This window comes from Carassius gibelio, chromosome B7 (genome assembly GCF_023724105.1).
Source record: "Carassius gibelio isolate Cgi1373 ecotype wild population from Czech Republic chromosome B7, carGib1.2-hapl.c, whole genome shotgun sequence".
NCBI classification, from domain to species: domain Eukaryota; kingdom Metazoa; phylum Chordata; class Actinopteri; order Cypriniformes; family Cyprinidae; genus Carassius; species Carassius gibelio.
In genome coordinates, this window is record NC_068402.1 from 4,153,752 (window position 1) to 4,178,975 (window position 25,224).

Genomic DNA, 25,224 nt, shown 5'->3' on the forward strand with positions numbered 1-25,224 from the left:
AAAGATTCTTTATAATGGAAAAAGTTTCTTTAGATTATTACAATTTTCTAAATGGTTCTTTTAAGATCTTTTGACTGAAAGGCTCTTTGGGGAACCAGAAATGGTTTTTATTTGGCATTCCTGTTGAAACACAATAAACAATAAACTTACATTTTGCCTACTTCTGTGGTTTGTGCATCAATAGACAGAATAATTGGCCAATTTTACTTGTGCATCAGTTGCATCTTTTACTGAAAGCTTCAACTCTTAACATACTTGTTTGATGTAAGATGTTATGAAAGTTATTTTTAATTAAACTAAAACAATGGCAAATTTTACGTTGATATCAATGCATTATGAAAAAAAAATCAGAATTATACTTGTATCCACTGCTTTCTAGTTAGTTAGCGTTTCATAAAATTAAAATTTTTCCCAAAATCTTAATATACAGTAATGCTACAGAAATACACTGATTTCACAAAAGGCTGCAAAGCATTTATGTTTTAACAAGTCTATTGTTTTGTGGTTTGACAGCTTTGCAGAAGTCCACACCACATTGTGCTGATACATGGATTTTCCATAAACATGTTTTCAATCAAATACACGTTTGTTTTTTCTTGCACTCCTGTATGTTAATTATGTTTACTGTTTTTAGCCTGAACTTAATAAACATGTTCTCTAAATTATTGCAGATAAATTTAAATGCAACTACATTACTAATAACTTTTAAAGTTTATAAATCATCCCGAGCTCATCCAGGTCACTTTACAGGGAACAAACAGGGTTTGTCTGTGTGACCCCGTGCATAATAACCTGTAAGCACATGAGCCACAAACATGGAGTCAAGCCCCGTCTGCTACAGTATACTCTGCAGTTATGCTGCAGGAACCTCGTATACTCTTAAAAATAAAGCTGCTTATAAGGTTCATCACAGCGATCCCATAGAAGAAAAATTTTTGGTTCCACAAAGAACCATTCAGTCAAAGGTTCTTTAAAGAACCATCTCTTTCTCACCTTTATTAATATAATCTGAAGAACCTTCTTTCGCCACAAAGAACATTTTGTTAAATAGAAAGATTCTTCAGATGGTAAAGATTCTTTATGGAACCATTTAGACAAAAAAAGCATCATAAAGCACGTTTATTTTTAAGAGTAAAGGGCTGGCAGATTGGCAGAAGGACTGGCAGGTGTTCACAGCAAAGTATGTCTCATGACAGAAGAGGGAGGCGTAATCGGAAATGAGTGACACCTGCACCACTCACTGGTCTCGAGTCCCATGGAGGAGCTCCGGAAGGATAAAAAGAGGAGTAACGACAGTACAGGATGAGAGAGGACCAGTCCTGGGTTTTATTTTGTGTTGTGGTTCTGTTTGTGCACGGCAGACGTTTGTGTTTATTTTGTTATTAAAGTTTTATTTGAATGTTCGCTTTGTTCGCTGTAACTTTGTTACAGGAGTCTTCAAAGTAAACAATTAAATATGAGATTTTAATTTATTAAAAAACCTTGACTTTTGTCATTATACAGTGTGTAGTTTTAATTTACCAAGAAGCCAGCCATCGCACACAGCGCCTGCCTCAAGTCTACTCCCTACACTGATGAGCGCTAGAATAAACGAGTCATGTGTTGAACCAGGAAAACTTGCCACAACATTTGTGAGAATCATGTTGGGCTCACAAATAACTTGCACATTTATGGAATGCACACGTTTTTGATTCACATAAACTCATTCTCATGTGGAGCCCTTATAGCAATATGAGCGCAGTCAAATGAACCGATTTCATTTGGGAATACAGACATTAATGCAAATTTCCTTTTGATATTGGCATGTTCTCCAACAGTGTAAGAAAACCTTATGTATCGACTTGTCATTTTAATAATCCATTTTAAAACACAGAGATGCAAACAGGTAAAGAGGAAAAACGGTGAGAGCATTGCACGGATTGGGGGCATGCACCAAACAAAAATTACTTTAAAGATATTTGCTTTACATGCTCATTTATAGTTATTTCAAAGTATTTTTTTAATGTATGTTTGATATATCCATAAAAAAAAATTGCAACATTTTCAAGAATCAAGATTGAATATATTTGGTAAAAACCCATTATAATAAAAGATGAAGTGTGTGGAACATGTAGAGTAGGTTATTTAAGACAATATTTTCTGATTAGATGGCAACATGGCTAAAATGTTTGCCCTGTCTCTCTCTTCAGCGTTCCCACAATAAATAAATAAATATGACGCTTTTTAGACATAGTTTCCGAATTAAAGAAAATACTATACAAAACAGTCCCTTGACTCACCGTCAGGTGTCGACAAATAGCTCGGTCTCCAAAAAGAATACAGAATTGTCAGTTTACATGCAGGGGTATTTGGGTGCATCTGCACAGGAATCGGTGTATTCCTCTTTCAGGGCAGTTTCTGTACGTAAGCATATAAATGAGTCCCCAGTTCATTTTCTCCTTAGCTCAGGTGAAACGCTTCTTATGTTGGCTTAGTTCTAGGAATGTGACAGCTCTTTTCCTGAAGAAGTTCTTGAATTCTGCTTTTCCTGACAATCTTCTCAAGGCTGCGGTCATCACTGTTTTCTGTGCACATTTTCCTAACACACTTTATCCTTCCAGTCAACTTTCTATTAATATGTTCCGATACAGCATCAGTTGAGTGATGACCATCTGTGTCTTACCATCTTCTGGACAACTGTCAAGTCAGTAGACTTCCCCCCAGTATTTAGACTCAAATTTAATCAAACAAATCAAGCTCAAAATGGAATATAAAATTTTATTAAAAACTGAATGTTTTATTTTTTTCTAGCTTTAAGTTGTAACCATCAGAATTAAAAATAAAATAATTAAATAATTAAACTTGAAATATATCAGTTTGTGTCCAGTGAATCTAAAATATAAGAAAGTTTGCTTTTTAGGATTAAATTACAAAAAAATTAAGAATTTTTCCATGATATTAAGATTTTTTGAGATGCACCTGTATAGTTTCTGTCAAACGAGGCAAACAAATGTGTCTCATTACAAGGCATCTGTACATGCAGTTTTAGCATGTAACCTGAACAATAAATCTGAAAAATGTGTGACCAACTGAGCAGTTTCAATGAGCAGCAGCTCTCACTCACTCACAAAGACGGTCCTATTTTCAAATTAACAAAGGCATGCATAGTTTCTTCTTCTTGATTTATTTATTTATTGCATACCACACTCATCAGTGCATTACTGCCATCTGCTGGTGACTAGGATCAGAAACACTTTCCTAATCAGAGTCCCTTCTCCTTCCCGGGACACAATAAAGGCAGAAGGCCAAGCAGCGCTGAGTGTTCTGCTTGCACCTCCAGCATCATGAAGCCTATAGGAAGAGAAGCATCTCTGCTAACCTAACGTATCACTTCCTCTTATACCATACGTCCATACATGTCCCCTTACATGCATCTTGCATATACTAATACCTTTACATATCCAGCATACCTTAATTTAAATCCTGTATTGTATTCTATATGTTACACTGTACTTTCTAAATATTAAATGAATTCAGAGACAATATTATGTCTGAATCTAATATATTTTTAATGTTATCTCTTTCCCCTCTATACTTCTTTTCCATTTTCTCTCTTCATCATCATTTCTACAGTTAATAATCACATTCAACCATTTAAAGGGGTCATCGGATGCAAAACAAGCTTTTACAGTAAGCATAAATGTGTGTTGGCAGTGTGCAACCACCCTATAATGATAAAAATCCACCCAGTAGGTCTTTTTTAATCTCCTAAAATCATTACCGCTTTCTCAAATCAAGCCGTTCTCAGATTCCTGCAGTGTGTTGTCACACAGGCCAAGACAACTTTAATATTCATAATATTTATAATATATAATATAAGATTTATAATATTCTCAAAAACAAATGTAGCATTAAAGTAAATTGTATACTGGCAGAAAAAAATATATAATATAGAATATATAATACCTGCACAAGCCATCTTTGAACTGATTTTGAAAAAATCTTCCCCAAAGCTGCACATCAATGATTGCTTTGCTTCCTTTTTCTTTTTGTCATAGAATCTTCATTGCAAAATTGCACTTTTACATTTTTTTACATTCACATCCTACCCAACCCAATGATCCCAAATTAAACGGAAGAACATATTATACCAAAATAATTATACTTTCCATCAATCTACCTCCTGATTATGTATATCATTAAACTACAAAATATTTCTAAAGTAGGTAATTTTTCAAAAAAGCCAAAATCATCACAATTAAAAGAACCAAATACTTTGAGTCTGTGTGCATTGAATTTATTTAATCCACGAGTTTCACAATTTGAGTTGAATGACTGAAATAAATGAACTTTTTCATGGCATTCTAATTTATTGAGATTCACCAGTATATAGAGGTTGTGGGGAGGTCCAAGATATCAATATTATGTGATGAGCAAGTAATGATGCAAATGCCACAGCACTACCTAGTTTATGGTTCAGAGGATGACACTGAGATAAAACCCTGAAAATGGCAATTAAAGGGCAGATGACTAATTTGATTTTAAGAATATCAGAGACAATGTTATCAGTGATGTCTTTTAAGATTTATCTGTGAAAGAAATTCAAGAGTCAGTAAAACAAAACAAGACTCCCAAGAGCTGATGTGAAATTACATGAATACATTTATATTAAATACAAAAATATTTTCAGAAAACAATAATGAAGACAAATATTTGACAATTTGCTTCAAAATACTGAAAATAGAACAAAAACATAGAAATAAAGAGATGACCCAAAGGGAAGCTGCAGTAGTTCAGGCATAGTTCATATGAGCCTTTATTTGTCTAATTTAGAAGAAAAAAATAAAGGCTAAATTTAACTAAAAACATGTTTAAAAGAGACAAACACAGTGTTGATCAGGACTGCAGACTTTCACTCCTCTGTAACAGTATATTTGATCTCAACAGACTCATCAGACTGAACTGCAAAACACACAAAATATGTGATAAGTGACCTTTAAATTACTGATAACAATTTTTTCTGCCTTTAAAATGCTGGCATAAAGTAGGAAACAATTAGGTGACAAACTGAAAATGATACTGTATAACACATAGAGTTGGTTTGGTTTGCCTGTATTTAACACAGCCTTGAGTAAGTCTGACAATTACAATCTACCATTAACACTCAAGCTTTATATAGTTATTTATTAATTTAATCACATAATTTTTTAGTGTAAAAGTTGATTTGTGTCTGAATGTAGTCAGAGTGATAAACAAACCTGATAGTGTGAGTGTAACTGTATCACTGGTGTGTGAGGATCGTGATCCTCCTGTTTCTCTTCCAGTACAGCTGTAACGACCCGTGTGAGATTCATCAACAGAACTGATTCTGTATTCCTGTGACTGACTGACATCAATCTCTGAATCATCTTTACTCCAGATGTAGCTCCAGCTGCTGACGTCTGTCTCCTGTATGTCACATGTGAGAATGACCGTCTGTCCTCTGAACACATGTTCATCAGGATCAACACGCAACACCGGCTTGGGTCTCTCTGTGTGAAATTAATTTAACAGACAGAACATGATACTGTTGATGGATGCGGTTCATTTTCATAACTGTATAGTGAACTCAAAATCAGATTGCACTGTAAAAACAGCACTTACCTCTCACTGTTAGCACGGCTGGTTTGCTTGCTGTGGTCTTTCCTCCTACAGTACATGTATATTGTCCTCCATCAGAGACTCTCACATCTCTCAGTGTTATTGTTTGATCAACAGTTTCTATTCTCATAGAGTTTTTGATCCAGATAATCGTTCGTCCCGTTGACTGTCCCACATCACAGCTCAGAGTAACTGTGTCTCCAGTGAACACTGAACTCTGCGGCTTTACACTTACTCTGGGTTTGTCTGTAAATATTTCATGATACAATCTTGAGTTAATAAATATTCTTGAGTGATTATCTTTCACTACTTATAAGTTATATTAATGATGTTTGAATGATGTTCATTAGCCTTCACCTTTATAGGGATGGGTATTAATTTCGAAGATGTGTGTGTGTGCGTGTGTGTGTGTGTGTGCATGTAATGATCAAATATGATCAAAGACTATAGAAAAGGACTTTGATATGATGCATGGCAACTATTTCATAAGTACAGTTATGCCCCTAAAATTCACGATATTGGGGCATGTTTGCTGTTTGTCCCAAATGTGATTTTACACAACCGTAAATAAGAAGTTATATTTTAAAATATAACACAATTCTATATAAAATTGTTTTATTGGGTTTTATATATTATATTCTACATCACTGTGTAATTATATTATTGTGTTATATACAGTATAACACAATATTGTCTGTTCTTGCTCTGTTTTTCCAATAAAAATATTACCTATAAACTAAAGCCACAGCATAATTGTTGTGCATCTCAGAGAGACACAGCGGTGATTAGTTTTTGAACGAATCTGGTGAACATGTGATTCAGTTATTTGAAAGAATCAAATTAATTACTCATAGGTCATTTACGGTCACCTGCTGGCAGTATTAGTTTCTTATTTAGACTATTGTTTCATAAAATGGGGGGGGGGGGGGTGTATTTTTCACCCCCAAAAAATTTAATTATGTCATCATTTACTCAAACCTGAATGACATACTTTCTTTTGTAGAACATAAAATAAGGTATTTTGAAGATTTGGTTACCAACGATTTCCATTGCATGAATGAAAAAACTGAGATGTTTCTCAAAGTATCTTCTTTTATGTTGAATAGTTATGTTTATGTTGAATAGCCTAAACGTCTAATACATTTTATGTTGAATTAAATTAATTTTCTCTTTCTTGGGGGGGTATTTTCACAACCAAGTGTAGTTTGTGATTAATTAGATCAATTAATCGACACATAATATAATTCATTAGATGAAGAATTTGCATCAACGGACAACCCATATATATATATAACTTAGTTTTCATTAGAATGGATAAACATTTCCATGACCTCTGTATTGTTTTTGTTTTTGTTTTTTTTTGTGTACATGGTCCTTGAGATACACTTTGATTTCACAGCTGTAAATTGTTGTTTAAAAAGATAATTGGGATTAAATTCATTTTGATGAAATATTAATATTTGCTTTTCCTTATTTGTCAGTTTGATTTTCATCTAATACTAAAATGGTGGTGCCTCATTTTCTTTATCAATCTCCTTTAACGTTTTTCTCTGTCCAGACTACAAATTACCATTTTACCATATAATATATATATATATATATATATATATATTTTTTTTTTTTTTTTTTTTTTTTTCACAGGAAACATGTCCTCACTGTATGTAAGTGCCAGAAGATCAGGAGACTGAAATCTGCAACAGGGCGTGTTTTTTATATCACAGATAGGGGAACTTGAGAAAAACTTCAAACCTTGATAATGCTTGCTACATCCTGACTAAAGTTCATTACTTTTTAGTATTATGTGATACTGAATAATACTGAAAAACGCCTGGGCTTCGAGGTTTGGTGAGAGAGCTGAGGTTCCTCCAATTGAAAGATGAAGACCAGAAGAAAGCTCTTCTTCAGCTTTCACAGCCTAAATGTCTGACGACCAGCAACTGGCCAAAGAAGCTTTTGTTTTCCAATTCCAATATAAGTATAATACGGACAGTTTTCTCAATGAGTGCATGGACAAAAGGTGCCTCAAAATAAATAGCATGTTTCTTAAGTTTTGATTTATTTTAGTTTTCTTTTATCAATTTTGATAATTATTGTTAAATGCGTGCCTGTGTTGCTTTAACATTTGTTTGTTTTATTTTCTTACTTTTTAAAAATCTTTTGCCACTTATGAGGGTGACATCTAGTGGAGAAGAGTAATGATAAGATTCACATTAATCAGATCTTGTTTTATATGTGTGCTGAAATAAAGAACCTTTAGTCATTATGTGTAACGTGTATCAGTATGATAAATGTAGATTAATTCGGTCACACTTTATTTTAGGTTCCAATTCTCACTATTAACTAACCATCAACTATTACTTTTCCCTCAATTAACCCCTTATCTGCTGCTTATTAATAGTTAATAAGGTAGTTGTTAAGTTTAGGGTATTGGGTAGGATTATGGATGTCATGCATTATATGTACTTTATAAGCACTAATAAACAGCCAATATGTTAATAATAGACATGTTAATAAGCAACTAGTTATTAGTGTGAATTGGACCCTATACTAAAGTGTTACCATTAATTCTTTATGCATGTTCTGTTAATCCAACATAATATGCTCATATGAACATTAAACTCTCATAACGAAGATGCATGAGGATTCAAATAAAAAAATATTTTTTTTCTATTTATTTGTAAACAACCAAAAGTAGACCTTCTTTAACTGAAATGTATCTTTCTACAGCATTTCAGGCTGTAATATTTATATAGAGTATTAAACAATGTTTGATTCAACAAAAGGGAAAGGATCCACTGCGTTATATGTGTGAAGATTTTAAGAAATATATACATCACCTTGAGTTTGACCAGGGCGGATGTTTGAAATCAGCACTAAGAAGGAAAATAGACAAATCACATTGATTTATAGATGTTGCTATCAATATATAGAACAGAACTATATAAATATATTTGAAGAAATTAAACATTAATTATACATTTCATTCATTTTAAATATAAGGTGGTAGACCAAAATTAAGCACATTAACAGAACACTAGTTTGCCAACAATTGTTTGCTGTAAGACAAGTAGTGTCTATTGTATCTCTATTGTAGTGTTGAGAGCACTGGAGATATAAAAAACACCTGCTGCATCCTCACAATACATTTGATCTTCATTTTCCTTCTTTATAGCAGTCGATAACAAACGGACCGAGGAAGTGTGAAGAACATTTACGTGCACTACTAAGAATATCTATGTAATGTTGTCATGATATAGATTGAGCAATAGGTGAATGCAGATCTTATTTTCCATGACATCATTGATTCATGTGGGAAGTGACATCACTGTGGTCAAAGTTCATACAAGTCTTCTCACAGCATCATCTCTGTATATATGGTTATTATACTGCTGAACTATTCAACAAATCATTTCCAAGAACAACAAAATCTGATGTTAAATCAACAATGTCAGCTCATAAGTTATACATCACAAGTAATGACTACATGTAGACGCACTACCTGTTAGTGAAGATCAACTGAAGAAAACATAGACAGCGCATCAGAGTATTTTATCTTCACACACTGATATTATAAGCTAAAGATGGATTTAATACTCTGTACAGCTTATTAGCAGCATGAATAATAACAAATGTGAAATAGCTATGATTAAATACAATACACTGATTTACTACATCATTATGAATATAGAGGAAAAGAGGAAGCTCTCTTCTGTCTCTGTTTGGTGGATATATGAGTGATGAGCGGGGCTGTCTTTAAGGTGGTGCAACTGGTGTGGTCACGCCGAGCCACACAACAAACAGACAACGACATGTAAAGCACATCCTGAGAGGCAGCATGTATCTTCAGGACAACGGATTCACATTTGTGTTTCGATTCAGATCCACACAATATGAATAATTGTATTTTTAAATTGTACCTGTTAATATTCTAATAAAAATGTTACTTGCATAACAGGATTTCAGTTACCCGTAGTTCATTTAAATCCTCATGCTAGATTCTCATGCTAAACATGGCCAAAGTTTAAAAAAATAATTTAGAAGAATTACGAAAATTTTACTTCCGGGTTGGTACAAGTTTCGGCTGTTTTTTTTTTTCGATCGTGGATCTAATGACGTAGACGATGGTGGAACTCCTTATACGAGCATTTCTCTCAGAAAAGAGCACCCGCGCACATGTCGAGTAAATAAGTGTGTTTTTGGATGTGAGGGAAAGTTTATCGTGTTCAGCTTCCCAAAGAACTCAGCATTACATGAACAGTGAATGCAGTTTGTTTTTCCGGGGCAGGAGTGTATCGAGTGTGTTTGTGTGTTCTGGTCATTTGAGTGACAAATATTTTATAAACAAGACCCAAGTCGACGCTGGATTTGCACATGGTTTGCTATTAAAACATGGAACATCCCTGTGATAAAAGACCCAATTCATGTAAGTATAATTGCATCAGATTTCTGTATTTTGTTGGAAATCAGCACATAAGTGAAGATATGTTAATGGAAACAACACAAAACATCAGAATTGTAGCTCCACTCATGGCACTCCTCCAGGAGCTCGGCTTTTTCCGGAAAGAATTGGAAAGCTGTATTTTTCTTTTATGAATATGATAAAACTAAAGACTTTTTGGATATATGAAGGATTCAGTATTACTCTATAGGTACTCAAGATTAACATGAAATATGTTATGTACCCTTTAAATAATCTCTCTCTCTCTCTCGCTCTCTCTCTCTCTTTTTCTCTTTTTATGTAAGGATTCTAAGATTATTTGTACCAAGAATAATAATATAAAAATTCATTCAATTATGTGCAGTTTAATGCACTTGACTGATTTGCTTAATATTTAAATGATAATGTTTCATTCTGTTTTGACTTGCCATTTCAAAGACTACATTTTAACAATACTACACTTCATTAAAATGTATGTGATCTTTTAACCATCATCATGCAATATTGTATTTTTCTTAATAAAAAAACTTTACAATGTCATTGTGATATAGATAAGGAAAACGTAATATGGGCACAAAGATGAAAATAAGTCAATTTTTTTAGAATTTGTAACTCTTGTGTTGTCCTCTGTCTATACCAGTGGTGGTAAGTAATGAAGTAAAAATACTTTGCTACATTACTTAAGTATTTTTTTTTTTCGGGTATCTGTACTTTACTTGAGTATGTTTTATTTGCATCTACTTTCACTTTTACTCCACTACTTTATTAAAGACAAAGTTTACTTTTTACTCCGATACATTTCCCCATGCCCGCTTCAAGTATTTATAGGGCTTGGGCGCCGCGTTGCATTCTGGGACATGGCGGTCCTGCTGGCAGCCTCTCAAATGTAAACATACAGCAATTCGAACGAGAAGAAGCAGAGTTGGGAGAAAGAGAAAAGATGGTAAAATCGCGAAGAGGTTGTGGGATTTAAAGGGATACACAAAATAGGGATGTCAGGGACCGGTATGTGCTCAAAATCGGCAACATTAACGGTTTGGATCCATATGAAATTCCCAACAAATAGTGGAGTACCGACGGAGACTTGTTGCCACACATTTGCATTACAGATATCTTCGGCTACCTTGTTTGTTTTGTGAGCGCCTACACTTTAGAACAGTTCTGAAGCTACAAGTCATTGGAGTCTTATGTGCAGTTCACAAATGGATATTTTCAGGAGTTGCAGATCATAAAACCGGCAAACAGTATACGTACGTTACAGTAATCTGGACAAAGGTAAGCTGCGCTACACCTTGCTGCTAGTTTGGTAAACGTTAGTGCTAACAACCATTCACACATGTAATTACTTTTAACAAAAGTGTAGTTAGAAGCTGTCAACCCTCCCGTTTTTATCAGGGATTCTCACGTATTTGAGCTCTTTTCCTGCTGTCTTCCCGTTTTAGTATTTTCCTGTAAAATATCCCGTAAGCCCTTCGATCGGACCTGTCAGTCTCTGTGTTGTTGTCCTGTTGCTACCCCCTTGCCCTTCCAGCGAAACATGTTTTCAAAGCATCGTTTGCTTACTTGAGAGCAACCTTAAGGCCAATTTATACTTCTGCTTGATGCTGGGCTTTTAAAGATAGCGTGGTTGTTGTGAGAGCACAATTTCAAGCCAATCTGTAACTAAAGTCACGTTAGACCTAGCTTCACAAATTGCTTAACGTTAGTCAATGCAGCAGTTTTGTAGTACGACTTTTTGCTGTCAGCAGAGGGATAGCAGAAAAGCGTTTTAAAGTTAATCCATTCTCATTTTGTTTTCCCCATGGCGATTATGTGTTGCGCTATTACACCCCACAATACAGCAACGGTTTACCATGGTTGAAATAGATTTTTAATTAATCAAATTAAGACACACGGATGAGAGGGAGTACGTCTAAACACTGCACAGTAGTCCGAGTAGCAGTAAAGGAGGCTGTCAACGTGGTGGCCACGCCAAGTAATGACGTCACGACGCCCAAGCCCTATTACACTGATTTTACAAACCAATGAAAAATTTGGTTTTCTTTTGAAAAAAGAATGCGTGACTTCGCGAGTTTTTTGCCAACATACGCTCACGCAGCAGTTAGTTCGAGGTGGAAGAAGATCGCTAAAATAGGTGATAGTGCAGCTCTTGCTGCCCGCAATGATCCTGAGATTCCCGACAGGGATCACCCATGGCCATATCTCAAGGATATGTTTGAATTCACTGAAGTCAAGGGAGATTCTTATTGGCTGAGATGTCTTCTTTGCCTGCCACGGGTGAATTAAATTTCAGTAGGGCTGTGTCGAATGCAATTTTCATACTCATCTCATCAGTAATGCTCCTGTAATTAGTAGTATATATTTCCAGCACGTGTTCAGATCAGGGTTGCCAGGTTTTCACAGCAAATCGTGACCAGTTGCTTCTCAAAACTAGTCCAAAACTAGCCAAAAACATGTTTCCAGGAGGTTCCCCGATAAAAATGGCTTCCCGGGGTTAAAATATACGTTTATTGGAAGGGTTGCCTTGGTAAAAGTCACATTTTAGGCGCTAAATATCAAGTTATTGGGAGTGGGGTTTCTTCGACCGGCGGACATGAAAAACAACTGCAGACTTGGCAACACTGGTTCAGGTGGAGCAGCAGTTACTACACAGAGCCGTAGTCCACCGACAACTAACACAAAATCATTTTCAAAATCGAGAATTTTTTTTTGTAGATTGTCAGTGAATATGCCAACCAGTGTTGCCAAGTCTGTGGTTGTTTTTCATGTCCGCAGATCGAAGCAACAATACTAATAATGTGATATTTAGCCCCTAAAATGCGAATGACAGAATTTTCATTTTTGGGAGAACTAACTCTTTAAAGAGGTGGTTCTTCCTCATTGATATTCTGAAACAGTTTTACCTTGTATCTTGCACATCTTCTGTTTGATGCAGCTATGATGTTATGTAACATGTCTAAACTGCGATAAGGTTCTTCATTGTCTCTTTTGATTGTAAATCAAACAAATTCAAAAATATCTAATCTCATCATTTGTTCAATTAAAACACTGCATATCACTCCCAAAACAACTGATCTGCTTAATTATTGATATTTACAGTTAATTTGAATATTTACTTTTTACTTCCGGTACTTAAGTATGTTTTAAATCGGATACTTTTGTATTTTTACTCAAGTGATGTTTGAATGCAGGACTTTCTACTTTTACTGGAGTCATTTTTTATTTAAATACATCTACATTTACTTGAGTATAACTTTTGAGTACTTTTACCACCCCTGGTCTATACAGTATAATCTTTCTAACTGAAGATTTATGAGAAGAACCTTAGAGCTATTTTAGAGAAATGGTTTATCATTGGTTGATCTACATTCTCTTCATTACAGTTTTTCTCAATCGATTTATTACATTTCTCCAAACTCAGGTAACAGCTCTCAAAACAGTTAACAGAGTGATCAGTACACTTTGTAATTGTCCTAAACAGTAAATTCCCCTTCATTTCATACAAATCACAAATCAAAAGCATAATTTTCTTAAAACATTGTGCACAAAAATCCCTAATTCTATCACAGAAGTTCATACAACCAACCAAATCTTTAAAATATCAGGAAAAACATTTGTAACTTTTTCATTGTTCTTCATAAAGATCACAAACATTTTTGTAGCATTTTCAAAACACAATAAACAAAACTCTGTGAATTGTAAAATAGTCAGTTGCACACCTTGTGTCTTCAATTAACGCCAAATTGTTATCTGATGAGCTAGTAATCCACTCAACACAGAAAAAGACAATTTCCTAATTGTTCACACAGCTGTCTTACGTAATTACAGCAACTACAAAAGGGGAAGAGAAAAAGAACAAAGAAGACAAATGAGGAGATACAGTAAGACAAAAAAAAAAAGAAGTATGAGCAGTGGAAAGAGAAGAGGTTTACAGTTTTTTTTTTACAGACACTAGGACACATTTCTCAATACTAAGGTCACTTTTACAAAACTCTTCACACAGAGAGGACAACAGAAGTCTATGTGGGCTAAACTGAGGATCAATTATCATTGCTTTGGCACAAAATGCATTCAATGACTATATCTCTCAAAATGTAATGAATTCTTCTTTCACTCAGACACAGCAACTGCCAAAACTCTTTGTACGTAGAGGCTAATTTGCACATGCTTACTGTTTTCAAAACCGTTAATAACACAATACAAAACTGAATAAGACCGCAATTTGCTACATTTCTACAGTAATATTTGTATGAAATATATTTTAAATCTTAAAATTAAATGCTATAAAACAATTGGACAATAAGTACTGTAGATTAGCATTACTATTGTATTTGTATAGTGGATGGTATGGATACAAATTCTTGAATTTTGGAATTACTCAGTGCAAAGAAATTAATAAATAAACGACATAAAATATTGATGAATTCTGCTTCATGTCTGATTCATTCCAGTAACATATATTGCAGTGAATTATAAACAGAGATGTGTCCTTGTTTTACACAAGAAAACATTGTATAAAGCTACATGTTGTTAGTGTTTTTAGGTCATTGTTTTGTGGGTGACAAAGTGTGTTTGTCGCCTGTCAACCTTTGCTAGTGTTCTGGCAGAATGAGTTGATTTGAGACCTGAATGAAGTGTTTTGGTAGTTGTAGTGCATTTTGAATGTGAAATGAACTGCTTTGCCAAACTGAAAATTGGTTAGGAGAACTGTGTGAAGAGTTTTGCAAAGTTGACCTAAGTATTGAGAAATGTGTCCTAGTGTCTGTAAAAATGTGTGGAATGAAATGTCTTGCCTCACAGGAACACGGTGCTGCATAAATACAGACATACAACAATGAAGTAAAACAGTATAAACCTATACACAACTAACCAACCTACTGACCGATTTGACTATAAATTTACTATATATTAATGTTTACCTATACATAGACTGTACGAATACTTCACATAGTGCTCTTCATGTGCAAAGAGAAACATCATAAGTCAAACAGCCAGACTGGGAACAGTGCAAGATGATTTGTAGATCATGAGCATGCAAACATACACATATTAATGAGTCTTTTATGGGATTACGTACACACAGCAGTGTGTGAAAAGTGTCTAGTGCTCACAGAGGATAATTGCACAAAAGTTATTTTAATTGCACACACAAAAGAATGTTTCAGACAGTTAATTTGGACGTGTTAGTTTGGGGGGTGGAGGAGGTGAGATGGTCCATGTTTCAGGAGGTAGGGGGGTTTGTGTGGGGTTTCAGATGAGAGTTCAGTGATTTGAGTTAAGGGCTCTCACAGCCTGGGGTATAAAGCTGTTGAGCAGTTCAGCCGAGTGGGGATGAGTGGGGTCCTTCACGATACTGTTGGCTTTCCTGGATCATCGTGCAAGAAAACTGTCCAGGAAGGAGGTGAGAGAGGCACAGATGATAATTGCAGCTGTGTTCACTCACTGTCTGCTGGAGGGTCTTGCGGTCTGCTGCACTACAGTTTCTAAACTAGACAGTGATGCAGCTGGTCAGCACGGTCTCTATGTTTCCTCTGTAGAATGTGGTGAGGATGGGTGGGGGAGACTTGCTCTTTCCAGCCAGCGGAGAGAGTGTATTGTGCCTTCTTGGAGAGTGACATGGTATTGGTGGTCCAGGTGAGATCCTCTATGACATGGACAGGCAACTTCAGTCCTGGAGGGCCACTGTCCTGCAGAGTTTAACTCATACCCTAATTAAACACACCTGAACAAGACAATCAGTGTTTTCGGGATTACTAGATGGATACAGGCAGGTGAGTTTTTATGAGGGCTGAAGCTAAACCCTGCAGGATGGTGGCCCTCCAGGACCGGAGTTGCCTATCCCTGTGTCTATGATGTGCACCCCCAGGAATTTAGTGTTGCTGAATCTCACCACAGATGATCTATTGATGGTCAGTGGGGGGTGGTCAAACATGTGGTCAACTTCCTCTGTCTTCTCCACATTGAGGGACAGGTTGTTAGTACCACACTATTCAGCCAGTTTCGCCACTCTGTAGTTTATTTCATCATTGCATTATTTTCTGTTGTGTAAACAAAGTCCAATGTGTTTTTTCTCCTTGTTGCAAAGTTCACATGTTCACACGAGATGCAGCTATTATAAATGTGTTTTGACTCGTTTTTCCACTTAGTTTAACACTTTAGAAAGTTAATAAAGTAGGAAGTTGTGGTTTAGCATCAACGATAAATGTATCTTATTTAATTATTTATTTTATTTAATTTAATTTTTTTTTAATAATTTAGATTTTTATTTATTTATATATATATAGGTTTTTGTTTATTTTATAGCAATGTCTGACAACATTGCATTGCCGGCATTAGCCTGGCAGTAATCAGAAAAGGAGGTGGCTATTTAGACTAAGTGCAAGTAGCAGCATTTTTTAGTGATATGCTATTTGCACAAAAAAACAAATAGCTATAAAAAATGAAAATAGCTGTAGATGTTAAAATAGCAGGATTTTCTGCTATTTATAATACCTATTGTAAATAGTGGCAATTGTCTGCACCTCAGTATTGTAGTACATTATAAAACAGTATGCAATACTTACTGAGTGTACATTTTGATTTTAATTCAAATTATTAAATGGATGCCACCTTATTGGGACAATAAAGCTCTCCGTACACCTACCCTTACCCTACCCAATGCTTTATTTTCCACTGATTATTTATTTCATTTTCATTGAATATAAATGCTTTTCTGATGTGATTTGAAAAGGGATTAAAAGTTCGCCAAAAGGCAAATCATGCTATAAACGTTCATAAGAGCACTAGACAAAGTTATCAGCTAAATAATAGTGATAAATAAAAACAATAACAGCAATATGTATTGTTGCATGAATAATAAACAACTGATAAAATGATCCACAACATAAATATTGTAAAGTATTAACAAACTTTGATGCAATAAATAGGGTATGATTTAAAAATGAGCATTCCTCCAAAAACATCTACATTTCTGTCTCTTTTCAAGTGTTAGTGTTAGGGATGCAATTTATGGGTGCAATGATTGGGTGCGTGTGTGTGGTTTATGTAGAGCTGTGGTGGATGACCGGTGATGCAGATCAGGTGGTGATGGTTAGAACTCAGGTGAGGGTGTGCGTCGTGATTGTGTGGAGGTGGAACCTGGCGTGTTTGTAACAGTACCCCCCTCCCCAGGGCCCGCTCCTGAGGGCCGGGGACCCCGACCTGGGACTGAGTTTGCGGCAGGGTAGATGCAGGCGGATGTCCCGGGTAGACAGCCAGACCTTCTGACCGGGGTGGTACTGGGGGGCCTCGGAACGGCGAAGGTCGGCTGTCGTCCTGCGTCCACGGAGCGCCCGTTGCAGTTGGTGATGGGCCGCGTCCCAGACCCTCTCACTCTCCCGGAACCAGTAGTCGGCCGCGGGAACATCAGAGGGCTCTCCAGACCAGGGGAATAGAGGTGGTTGGTAGCCGAGTACGCACTGGAAGGGTGTGAGTCCGGTGGTGGGTTGACGGAGGGAGTTCTGTGCATACTCGGCCCACCCCAGGAATTGTTTCCAGGAGTTCTGGTGGCCATGACCGAAGGTCTTCTTGGACTGCAGGTGGTAGCCGGAGGACAGGCTGATGGCCACACCTAGGAGGGAGTGAAACACTCTCCATACCCGGGAGATGAACTGGGGGCCCCGATCCAACACTATATCCTCTGGAATGCCAAAGTACCTGAAGAGATGGTTAAACATCAGTTCTGCCATTTCCATGGCAGTGGGGAGACCCTTCAGAGGAAGAAGACGACAAGCTTTAGAAAATCTATCCACAATTATCAGAATACAGGTATAGTTGTCAGAGGGTGGAAGGTCCGATATGAAATCCACCCCTAGGTATGACCACGGGCGGTTGGGAACGGGCAGAGGATGAAGTTTGCCAGATGGTAGATGGCGAGGACTTTTAGACATGGCGCAGCTGGTACATCCACTCACGTACCTTCTGACATCCCAGGCCATGTTGGGCCACCAGAAGCGTTCCCGTAGCAACTAGAGGGTTCCATTGACCCCCGGGTGACCAGTGCCAGGTGATGTATGGGTGGAGTGGATTAGAGGAGTGCGCTGTGTCCTAGGGATATATTGGAGACCTGGTGCCCCAGGGCGGTAGGTGATGGTAAACTGGAAGCGGGTGAAGAATAGCGCCCAGCGGGCTTGTCTTGGATTGAGTCTCTTGGCTGCTCTGAGGTATTCCAGATTCTTGTGGTCTGTGAGTAATTGAAAAGGATGTTTGGCTCCCTCCAGCCAATGTATCCACTCCTACAGGGCGAGCTTGATGGCGGCAGGAGTCCATGACAGAGACTTGGGCTTCTGGCGAAGGAGGTTGGTAAGCGGACTGGTGATAGTACTAAAGTTCTGAATGAATCGTCTATAGAAGCTGACGAAGCCAAGGAATCGCTGCAGTTCCTTTATGGTGCTAGGAATGGGCCAGTCCCTGACGGCGCTTACCTTCCCCTCGTCCATCCGGATGCCACTGTGGTTGATGGTATATCCAAGGAACTGCACTGAGGGTTGATGGAATGTACACTTCTCTGCTTTTAGGTAGAGTTGGTAGTCCCTCAGGCGTTGCAGGACCTCCGCAACGTGGCGTTGATGTTCTGCCTAGCTCCGGGAGTAAATCAAGATGTCATCGATGTAGACTAGGACAAACTGATGGAGAAAATCCTGGAGCACCTCGTGTATGAAATCCTGGAATACGGAGGGGGCGTTTACAAGTCCATATGGCATCACACAATATTCGTAGTGGCCAGTAGGTGATGAAGGTGGTCTTCCACTCGTCCCCCTCACGTATCCGGATGAGGTTATACGCACTGCGGAGGTCCAACTTGGTAAACACAGGGACATCACGGAGATGTTCGAGGGCCGATGGGACGAGGGGAAGAGGATAACGAAACTTCTTGGTTATCTTGTTGAGAGCTCTGTAATCGATACATGGCCATAACCCTCCCTCCTTCTTGGCCACAAAGAAGAAGCTGGAAGCAGCAGGGGAGGTAGATGGGCAGATGTATCCTTGAGCCAGCGCCTCCCTGATGTAATCCTCCATGGCCTTCCCCTCGGGGACGGATAAGGGATAGATCCATCCCTTTGGCACTGGTTCACCCGGCAGCAGATCTATGGCACAGTCCCATGGCCGGTGTGGAGGCAGCTTGGAGGCCCGCTTCGGGCAGAAGACATCGCTGAAGGGGGCGTAGCACTTGGGTATGGAGATGGACTGGTTCTCGACAAGGCTTTCAACGGATGTGGAGTAGACTGGTAGTGGTTCAGGGGGAGGTTCCACTGGAACAGGACAGCCAGAGATACTTGATTGAAAGCAAGCTTCGCCCCACTTCAGGATTTCTCCGGTCCTCCAGGAGATGACAGGGTTGTACTGCTCCAACCATGTGCAACCTAGGATGACGTCAACGGTGGAATTCTCCAGAACCAGCAGAAGAATGTCCTTGTGGTGAAGGAGTCCAGTTTGAAGAGAGATAGGGCCCACGCAGTGGCGTACATTTTTTTGCTTAGTGTCCTGCCGGTGATTGTGTGGATTTGGTAAGCAGCCGGCGTGGCCGTGGTTGGGACCCTGAGCTGACGGCAGAGGGCGCCGAAGATGAAGTTGCTGGCTGACCCAGAATCGTGGAGGGCGGAAACTAGAAGACAGACATCAGCCGCAGTAAGTGTCACAACAGTGGTGAGTGGTTTCATTTGATATCGTGAGGGAAGGATGACACTCACCATGGGATGGGGAGGACAAACGAAGCTGCACAGTACAGACAGAGATTCTTGGCCAGCCGTATTTGACGCTCTGCCATAGTGAGGCGGTAGGAGTCCACGAGCATGGGTTCGTTGGCTGGTTCTGGGGAGCTGACGTTCTCTGGTCGGCAGAGCGGTGTGGAGGAATGCGCCTGGCCCTGGTGCTCTTCTAAGCACGACTGCATACGAGTGGCGAAGCGGATGGATAGTTGGATGAATCGCTCAAGGCCGATGGTATCCTCGTATGCAGCGAGATGCAACCGCACACTGGGATCCAGTCCTTGACGATAGGTAGTGAGCAGGGCCTGTTCGTTCCACCCACTGGAGGCTGCCAGAGTTCTGAACTGCAAGGCATAATCATTGACAGACATTTTCCCTTGTTTTAAGTTATAAAGTCTCTCACCTTTCGAGGAGTCCCAGGCAGGTTTGCTGAAAACATCCCGGAAGTGTTCGATGAAGCTAGAATATGACTGGGTTACAGGGTTATTCTGGGTCCAGAGAGAGTCTGCCCACTGCAATGCCTTGCCTTGTAACTGGGAGATTATAAAAGCTACCTTGGATCGGTCCGTTGGATATGAGAGCGGTTGCATCTCAAGGACCAGTGAACACTGAAGGAGGAAACCGCTGCATTCCTCCGCCGAACCAGAGTAGGGCGCTGGCCGGACCATGGGACTGGCGTGCACGGCAGGTGAAGGAGGGATGACAGAGTTAGCGGAAGTGCTCGCTGGTGGTGGTGATGCGGGTGCTGACATGAGTGTCCGGTGGAGTGCGTCAACCAGTTCCTGGAATGGGTCCGTGAGGCTCATGCTTGTGTCTCTCGTTGTTGGTCCGGTCATCTGTTACGGATCACTCGGAGACAGAGGAGTAACAGATGAAGTGGATGTTTTATTAAAGACACAAGCAGAGGAGCAGGTAGTGAGGAGTGGATGAGTGTTGGGATCCATGCCGGGATGGAGGTGAACACACACAAACGCACCGTAGGGGCTTGGAGGAGTCTTCGGGAATAATCCTTAGAGAGAAGAAGGAGGAGGAGTAGTCTTCGGAGAATATCCTTGGAGAGAAGGTAAAGAGGAGTTAGTCCTTATAGTTAGCGCAGATTAATGATCTTGTCGCGAACATGACGGGATAATGATTGGGTGTGTCTGTGTGGTTTATGTAGAGCTGTGGTGGATGACAGGTGATGCGGATCAGGTGGTGATGGTTAGAACTCAGGTGAGGGTGTGCGCCGTGATTGTGTGGAGGTGGAACCTGGCGTGTTTGTAACACAGTATCACTCTGTTGGTTATTTAACCATGTATTTTGATGTCTTTAGAAAGATTTTGTCTTTAAAAAAACATTAAAATGCACAAATTCATGAATTCAAAATTCACAAAATGTTCTCTCATCTTTCAACTAATATATTTACTTGAAGTACCCAAGATTTTAAAATAAATATTTTAAGAATTAAGAATCACATTTGCATGTTCATAGTTCTCTGGTTTTGACAAGGTCATATTACATGCGGGTAAACAAATAAAATATAAACATTTTTAGTAAGTGTTTTATTTTAGATTTTATAATAACTTATTTTAGTTTAACATTTGTGTGATTTAATTAATTATTAGCTTTTAATTAAACTCATAACCCCCTACAATTCATTCACAAACCCCAGTTTGGGAAACCTTGACATAAAATAATGTTTAATGCACTTAATGTTGTTAACGACAATGAAAGAATATATTTCCCAGAAAGGTTTGCATGCTTGACAGTGATCAGAAGTGAGAGAAAAGTATTTATAAAGTTTTAAATATTTACAAAAAATTATTGATTCATTTGTATTCTCCACCGGAGCATCAAACTAATTTTATAAACTTCCCTGGCTTATATTTTATTTCTTACCAACATTTAGTTTTTAACCAATGAAAATGGGTATTATTAATAATGATCTGAATATGTCCATCCCTGGGACTGAATCATGTAGGGCCTTGAAAATGATGATTCCAATAGAAAGGATAATGAAGAACTAACTCTAAAATCATACTGCATTATTTGGAAAAAAAAAAAAGAGTACTTATGACACTATTTTCAATGCAGTTGTTTTGACAGAAGAAAACAAGATGCAATGCTTTCGATTACTGTTAGAACTTGGCTTAGAAGTTTTACAGCGTTTAATCCAAAGATTTATCCATAGAGTGAACAAATGTAACTCAAGCAGAGTTCATTTGAGCCGATGATGTTGTTAAACAGAATACTAATGGGATTCATTCATCACAGCTGTAGACTTTCACTCCTCTGTAACAGCATACTGACCAGTCTGAACTGTAAAACACCCAAAACTTGGAATAAGTGACATAAGTGACAAGCTAACGACGATAGATCATAAATCAAATCTGAGCAAGAACGGATGAGAAAGAGAGAGATCTCACCATGAGCTCTGTAGAACTTGACTCCCAGTATGATGGACACTAGCAGATATAGAGAAGCTGCCAGCAGAGAACTGAGCAGTTTGACCATTGACGATGGAGCTAAAAGACAGGAAACATAATCAGACAATTTCATGAATATCAAAACATGTTATCTAAGATATTTAATAGGACTTGTTTTGTTAAATTCTGATCATGGATGTAAAATCGAGTTGATTTTGTTTGAATGTAATGCCTCTTGGACCTGTATGTGAATCATGTTCTGTTCATTTTTGCTGATAAACAGATATAAAGTCTCTCACCTGATAGTGTGAGTGTAACTGTGTCACTGGTGTGTGAGGATCGTGATCCTCCTGTTTCTCTTCCAGTACAGCTGTAACGACCCGTGTGAGATTCATTAACAGAACTGATTCTGTATTCCTGTGACTGACTGACATCAATCTGTGAATCATCTTTACTCCAGATGTAGCTCCAGATGCTGACGTCTGTCTCCTGTATGTCACATGTGAGAATGACCGTCTGTCCTCTGATCACATGTTCATCAGGATCAACACGCAACACAGGCTTGGGTCTCTCTGTAATGATTGCAGGACACACTTCACATGTTTGAAAATTGAACTGACTGTTCTTGATACTTGTTGATAAATTACATGAATTTGCATAATATTATAGCACTTTATAAAAATAAAAACAGCACTTACCACTTACTGTTAGCACAACTCTTCGATTTTGAACTGTGAAGTACTTTCCTTTTTGTGCACTGCACCTATACTCTCCTCCATCAGAGATACTCACATTACTCCGTATTTCTACATCATCACTAGCTTTTATTCTCTTGAAGTCTTTGATCCAGAAAATCGTTCGTCCCGTTGGCTGTCCCACATCACAGCTCAGAGTAACTGTGTCTCCAGTGAACACTGAACTCTGCGGCTTTACACTTACTTTGGGTTTGTCTGTAAATATTTCACAATTCTGAGTTAATGAACAGCTTTCTGTCATTATGCATGACTACTTATGACTTTAGTAATTTATATTAATGTTTAAACGTTTCTACACCTTTCAGCATATTTTCAGTCAGTCACTCTCGACGCCACGTCGGTGACCGACGAATATGGGATATCGCTTCAATAGACCAATCTACTTTGAGTGTAAACTAAATGAGCCAATGCACATTGGCATGCAATTATTGCATCCAGCTGCCGCTGATCACTGCGTGAGTATAAGAGGGCAGCAGGTGCAATGCATACCAGCTTTTCGCTTCGGAGCCGAGCGTTAGTATTGCTCTGCTCAACTGTGTCTGCTGTGAACTACGAGTTCAGCACGCTCTCTGAAGCTTCCTGTGTTGGCGAGAAGGCGCTTCAGCGGCGGTCGTTCCTGTGTCGAGTGGATTGCACATTTCAGGCTGCACTACCCCTGTCGTGTTGCAAGCGATCAGTTCCCCTGTGCGCCTCAGCACTAAAAGAGCATTACCTAAAGAACAAATTTCTCTAAAAGAGCTTCACGGGTGCATCTTTGTAAAGACGACGGATCGTCCTTATAAGGGTGCCGTTTCACCCGTGCGTTTCTGGGTGCGGTCGTTACCTGGCAACGGATGATGGTCACGATCGCTGCCTCACGTGTCTGGGCGTCGAGCACGCTGAGGTGGCTTTCGTGGATGAGTCATGTTCTCACTGCGGGAATATGAACATCTCGGCCAGACCAGATGTCGATCTCAGCATCGGAGGGAGAGCTGTCGGATGACGATTCAGCTGCGCTACTGTCCTCTGGGATGGTGACAGAGCCTGAGTCGGATCCCGAAGTGGCAGCTATGCTTTCCCGGGCCGCCGAGAGGGTAGGGCTCGAGTGGAATCCCCCACCACGATCCGAGCCCTCGCGGCTGGATGATTGGTTTCTCGGGGTGGCGCACGCTGGTTCTCAGCACCCCATGCCAGTGCCTTTCTTTCCGGAAGTGCATGATGAGCTCACAAAGTTGGGCCGAGTCCCGTGGTGGGCGTGGAAGCGCGGCACTCACCGGGTCCAAATTACACTGGCCTGTCACCAAACCCTCACTCCGTGGTCAGATCTTGCATTTCTCTGGGCAGGTTTGCCCCTAGAGCAGATCTCCAGGCATGCTGTGGTTTACACGGATGCCTCCACCACCGGCTGGGGGGCCACATACAACGGGCATGCAGTCTCAGGGGTTTGGACGGGCCCGCAGCTGCAGTGGCACATCAATTGCCTAGATTTGTTAGCAACGCACCTTGCCTTGAACCGTCTCAAAGGTCTCTTACGAGGCAAGCAAGTGCTGGTCCGAGTGGACAACACTGCGACTGTTGCGTACATCAACCGACAAGGTGGTCTGCGCTCTCGTCGCATCTTGCAACTCGCCCGCCACCTCCTCCTTTGGAGTCAGAAGGTTCTGAGGTCACTTCGTGCCGTTCACATTCCAGGCCTGCTCAGTCGTACAGCCGACGAGCTGTCTCGAGCAATGCTCCCGGGAGAATGGCAACTCCATCCCCTGACGGTCCAGCTGATTTGGAGGTGGTTCAGAGCCGCTCAGGTACACCTGTTTGCTGCTCCAAAGACCTCTCACTGCCAGGTTTTCTACTCCCTGACCGAGGGAACTCTCGGCACGGACGCACAGGCACACAGCTGGCCGCGGGACCTACGCAAGTATGCGTTTCCCCCAGTGAGCCTTCTCGCACAGACATTGTGCAAAGTCTGGGAGGACGAGGAGCAAGTCTTGCTAGTAGCGCCATATTGGCCTACTCGGACCTGGTTCCCCGAACTAGTGCTCCTCTCGACAGCCCCTCCTTGGCTGGTTCCTCTGAGGAGGGATTTACTGACTCAGAGACGGGGCACCATTTGGCACCCGCGTCCAGACCTCTGGAAACTCCATGTTTGGTCCCTGGACAGGACTCGGAGCTTCTAGGTGACCTACCTCAAGAGGTAGTGAACACCATCACTTCGGCAAGAGCACCGTCTATGAGACACGCCTATGCCTTGAAGTGGAACCTGTTCGTTGAGTGGTGTTCTTCTC

At 39.5% G+C, this 25,224-nt stretch overlaps 1 protein-coding gene across 1 annotated transcript in view; it reads right to left on the bottom strand.

Annotated features, from left to right (window-relative positions):
* Window positions 1-5,236: 5,236 nt before the first annotated feature.
* The window catches only part of LOC127961833 (obscurin-like), a 78,737-nt gene continuing 58,749 nt past the window's right edge, over window positions 5,237-25,224 (bottom strand). The window contains exons 5-7 of the mRNA XM_052561105.1: window positions 22,907-23,158; window positions 22,508-22,849; window positions 5,237-5,865 (exon numbers count right to left, since the gene is read on the bottom strand). Coding sequence (XP_052417065.1) covers window positions 5,594-5,865; window positions 22,508-22,849; window positions 22,907-23,158 — 866 coding nt within the window. The 3' untranslated portion in view covers window positions 5,237-5,593. The remainder of the gene's footprint in view (window positions 5,866-22,507; window positions 22,850-22,906; window positions 23,159-25,224) is intronic.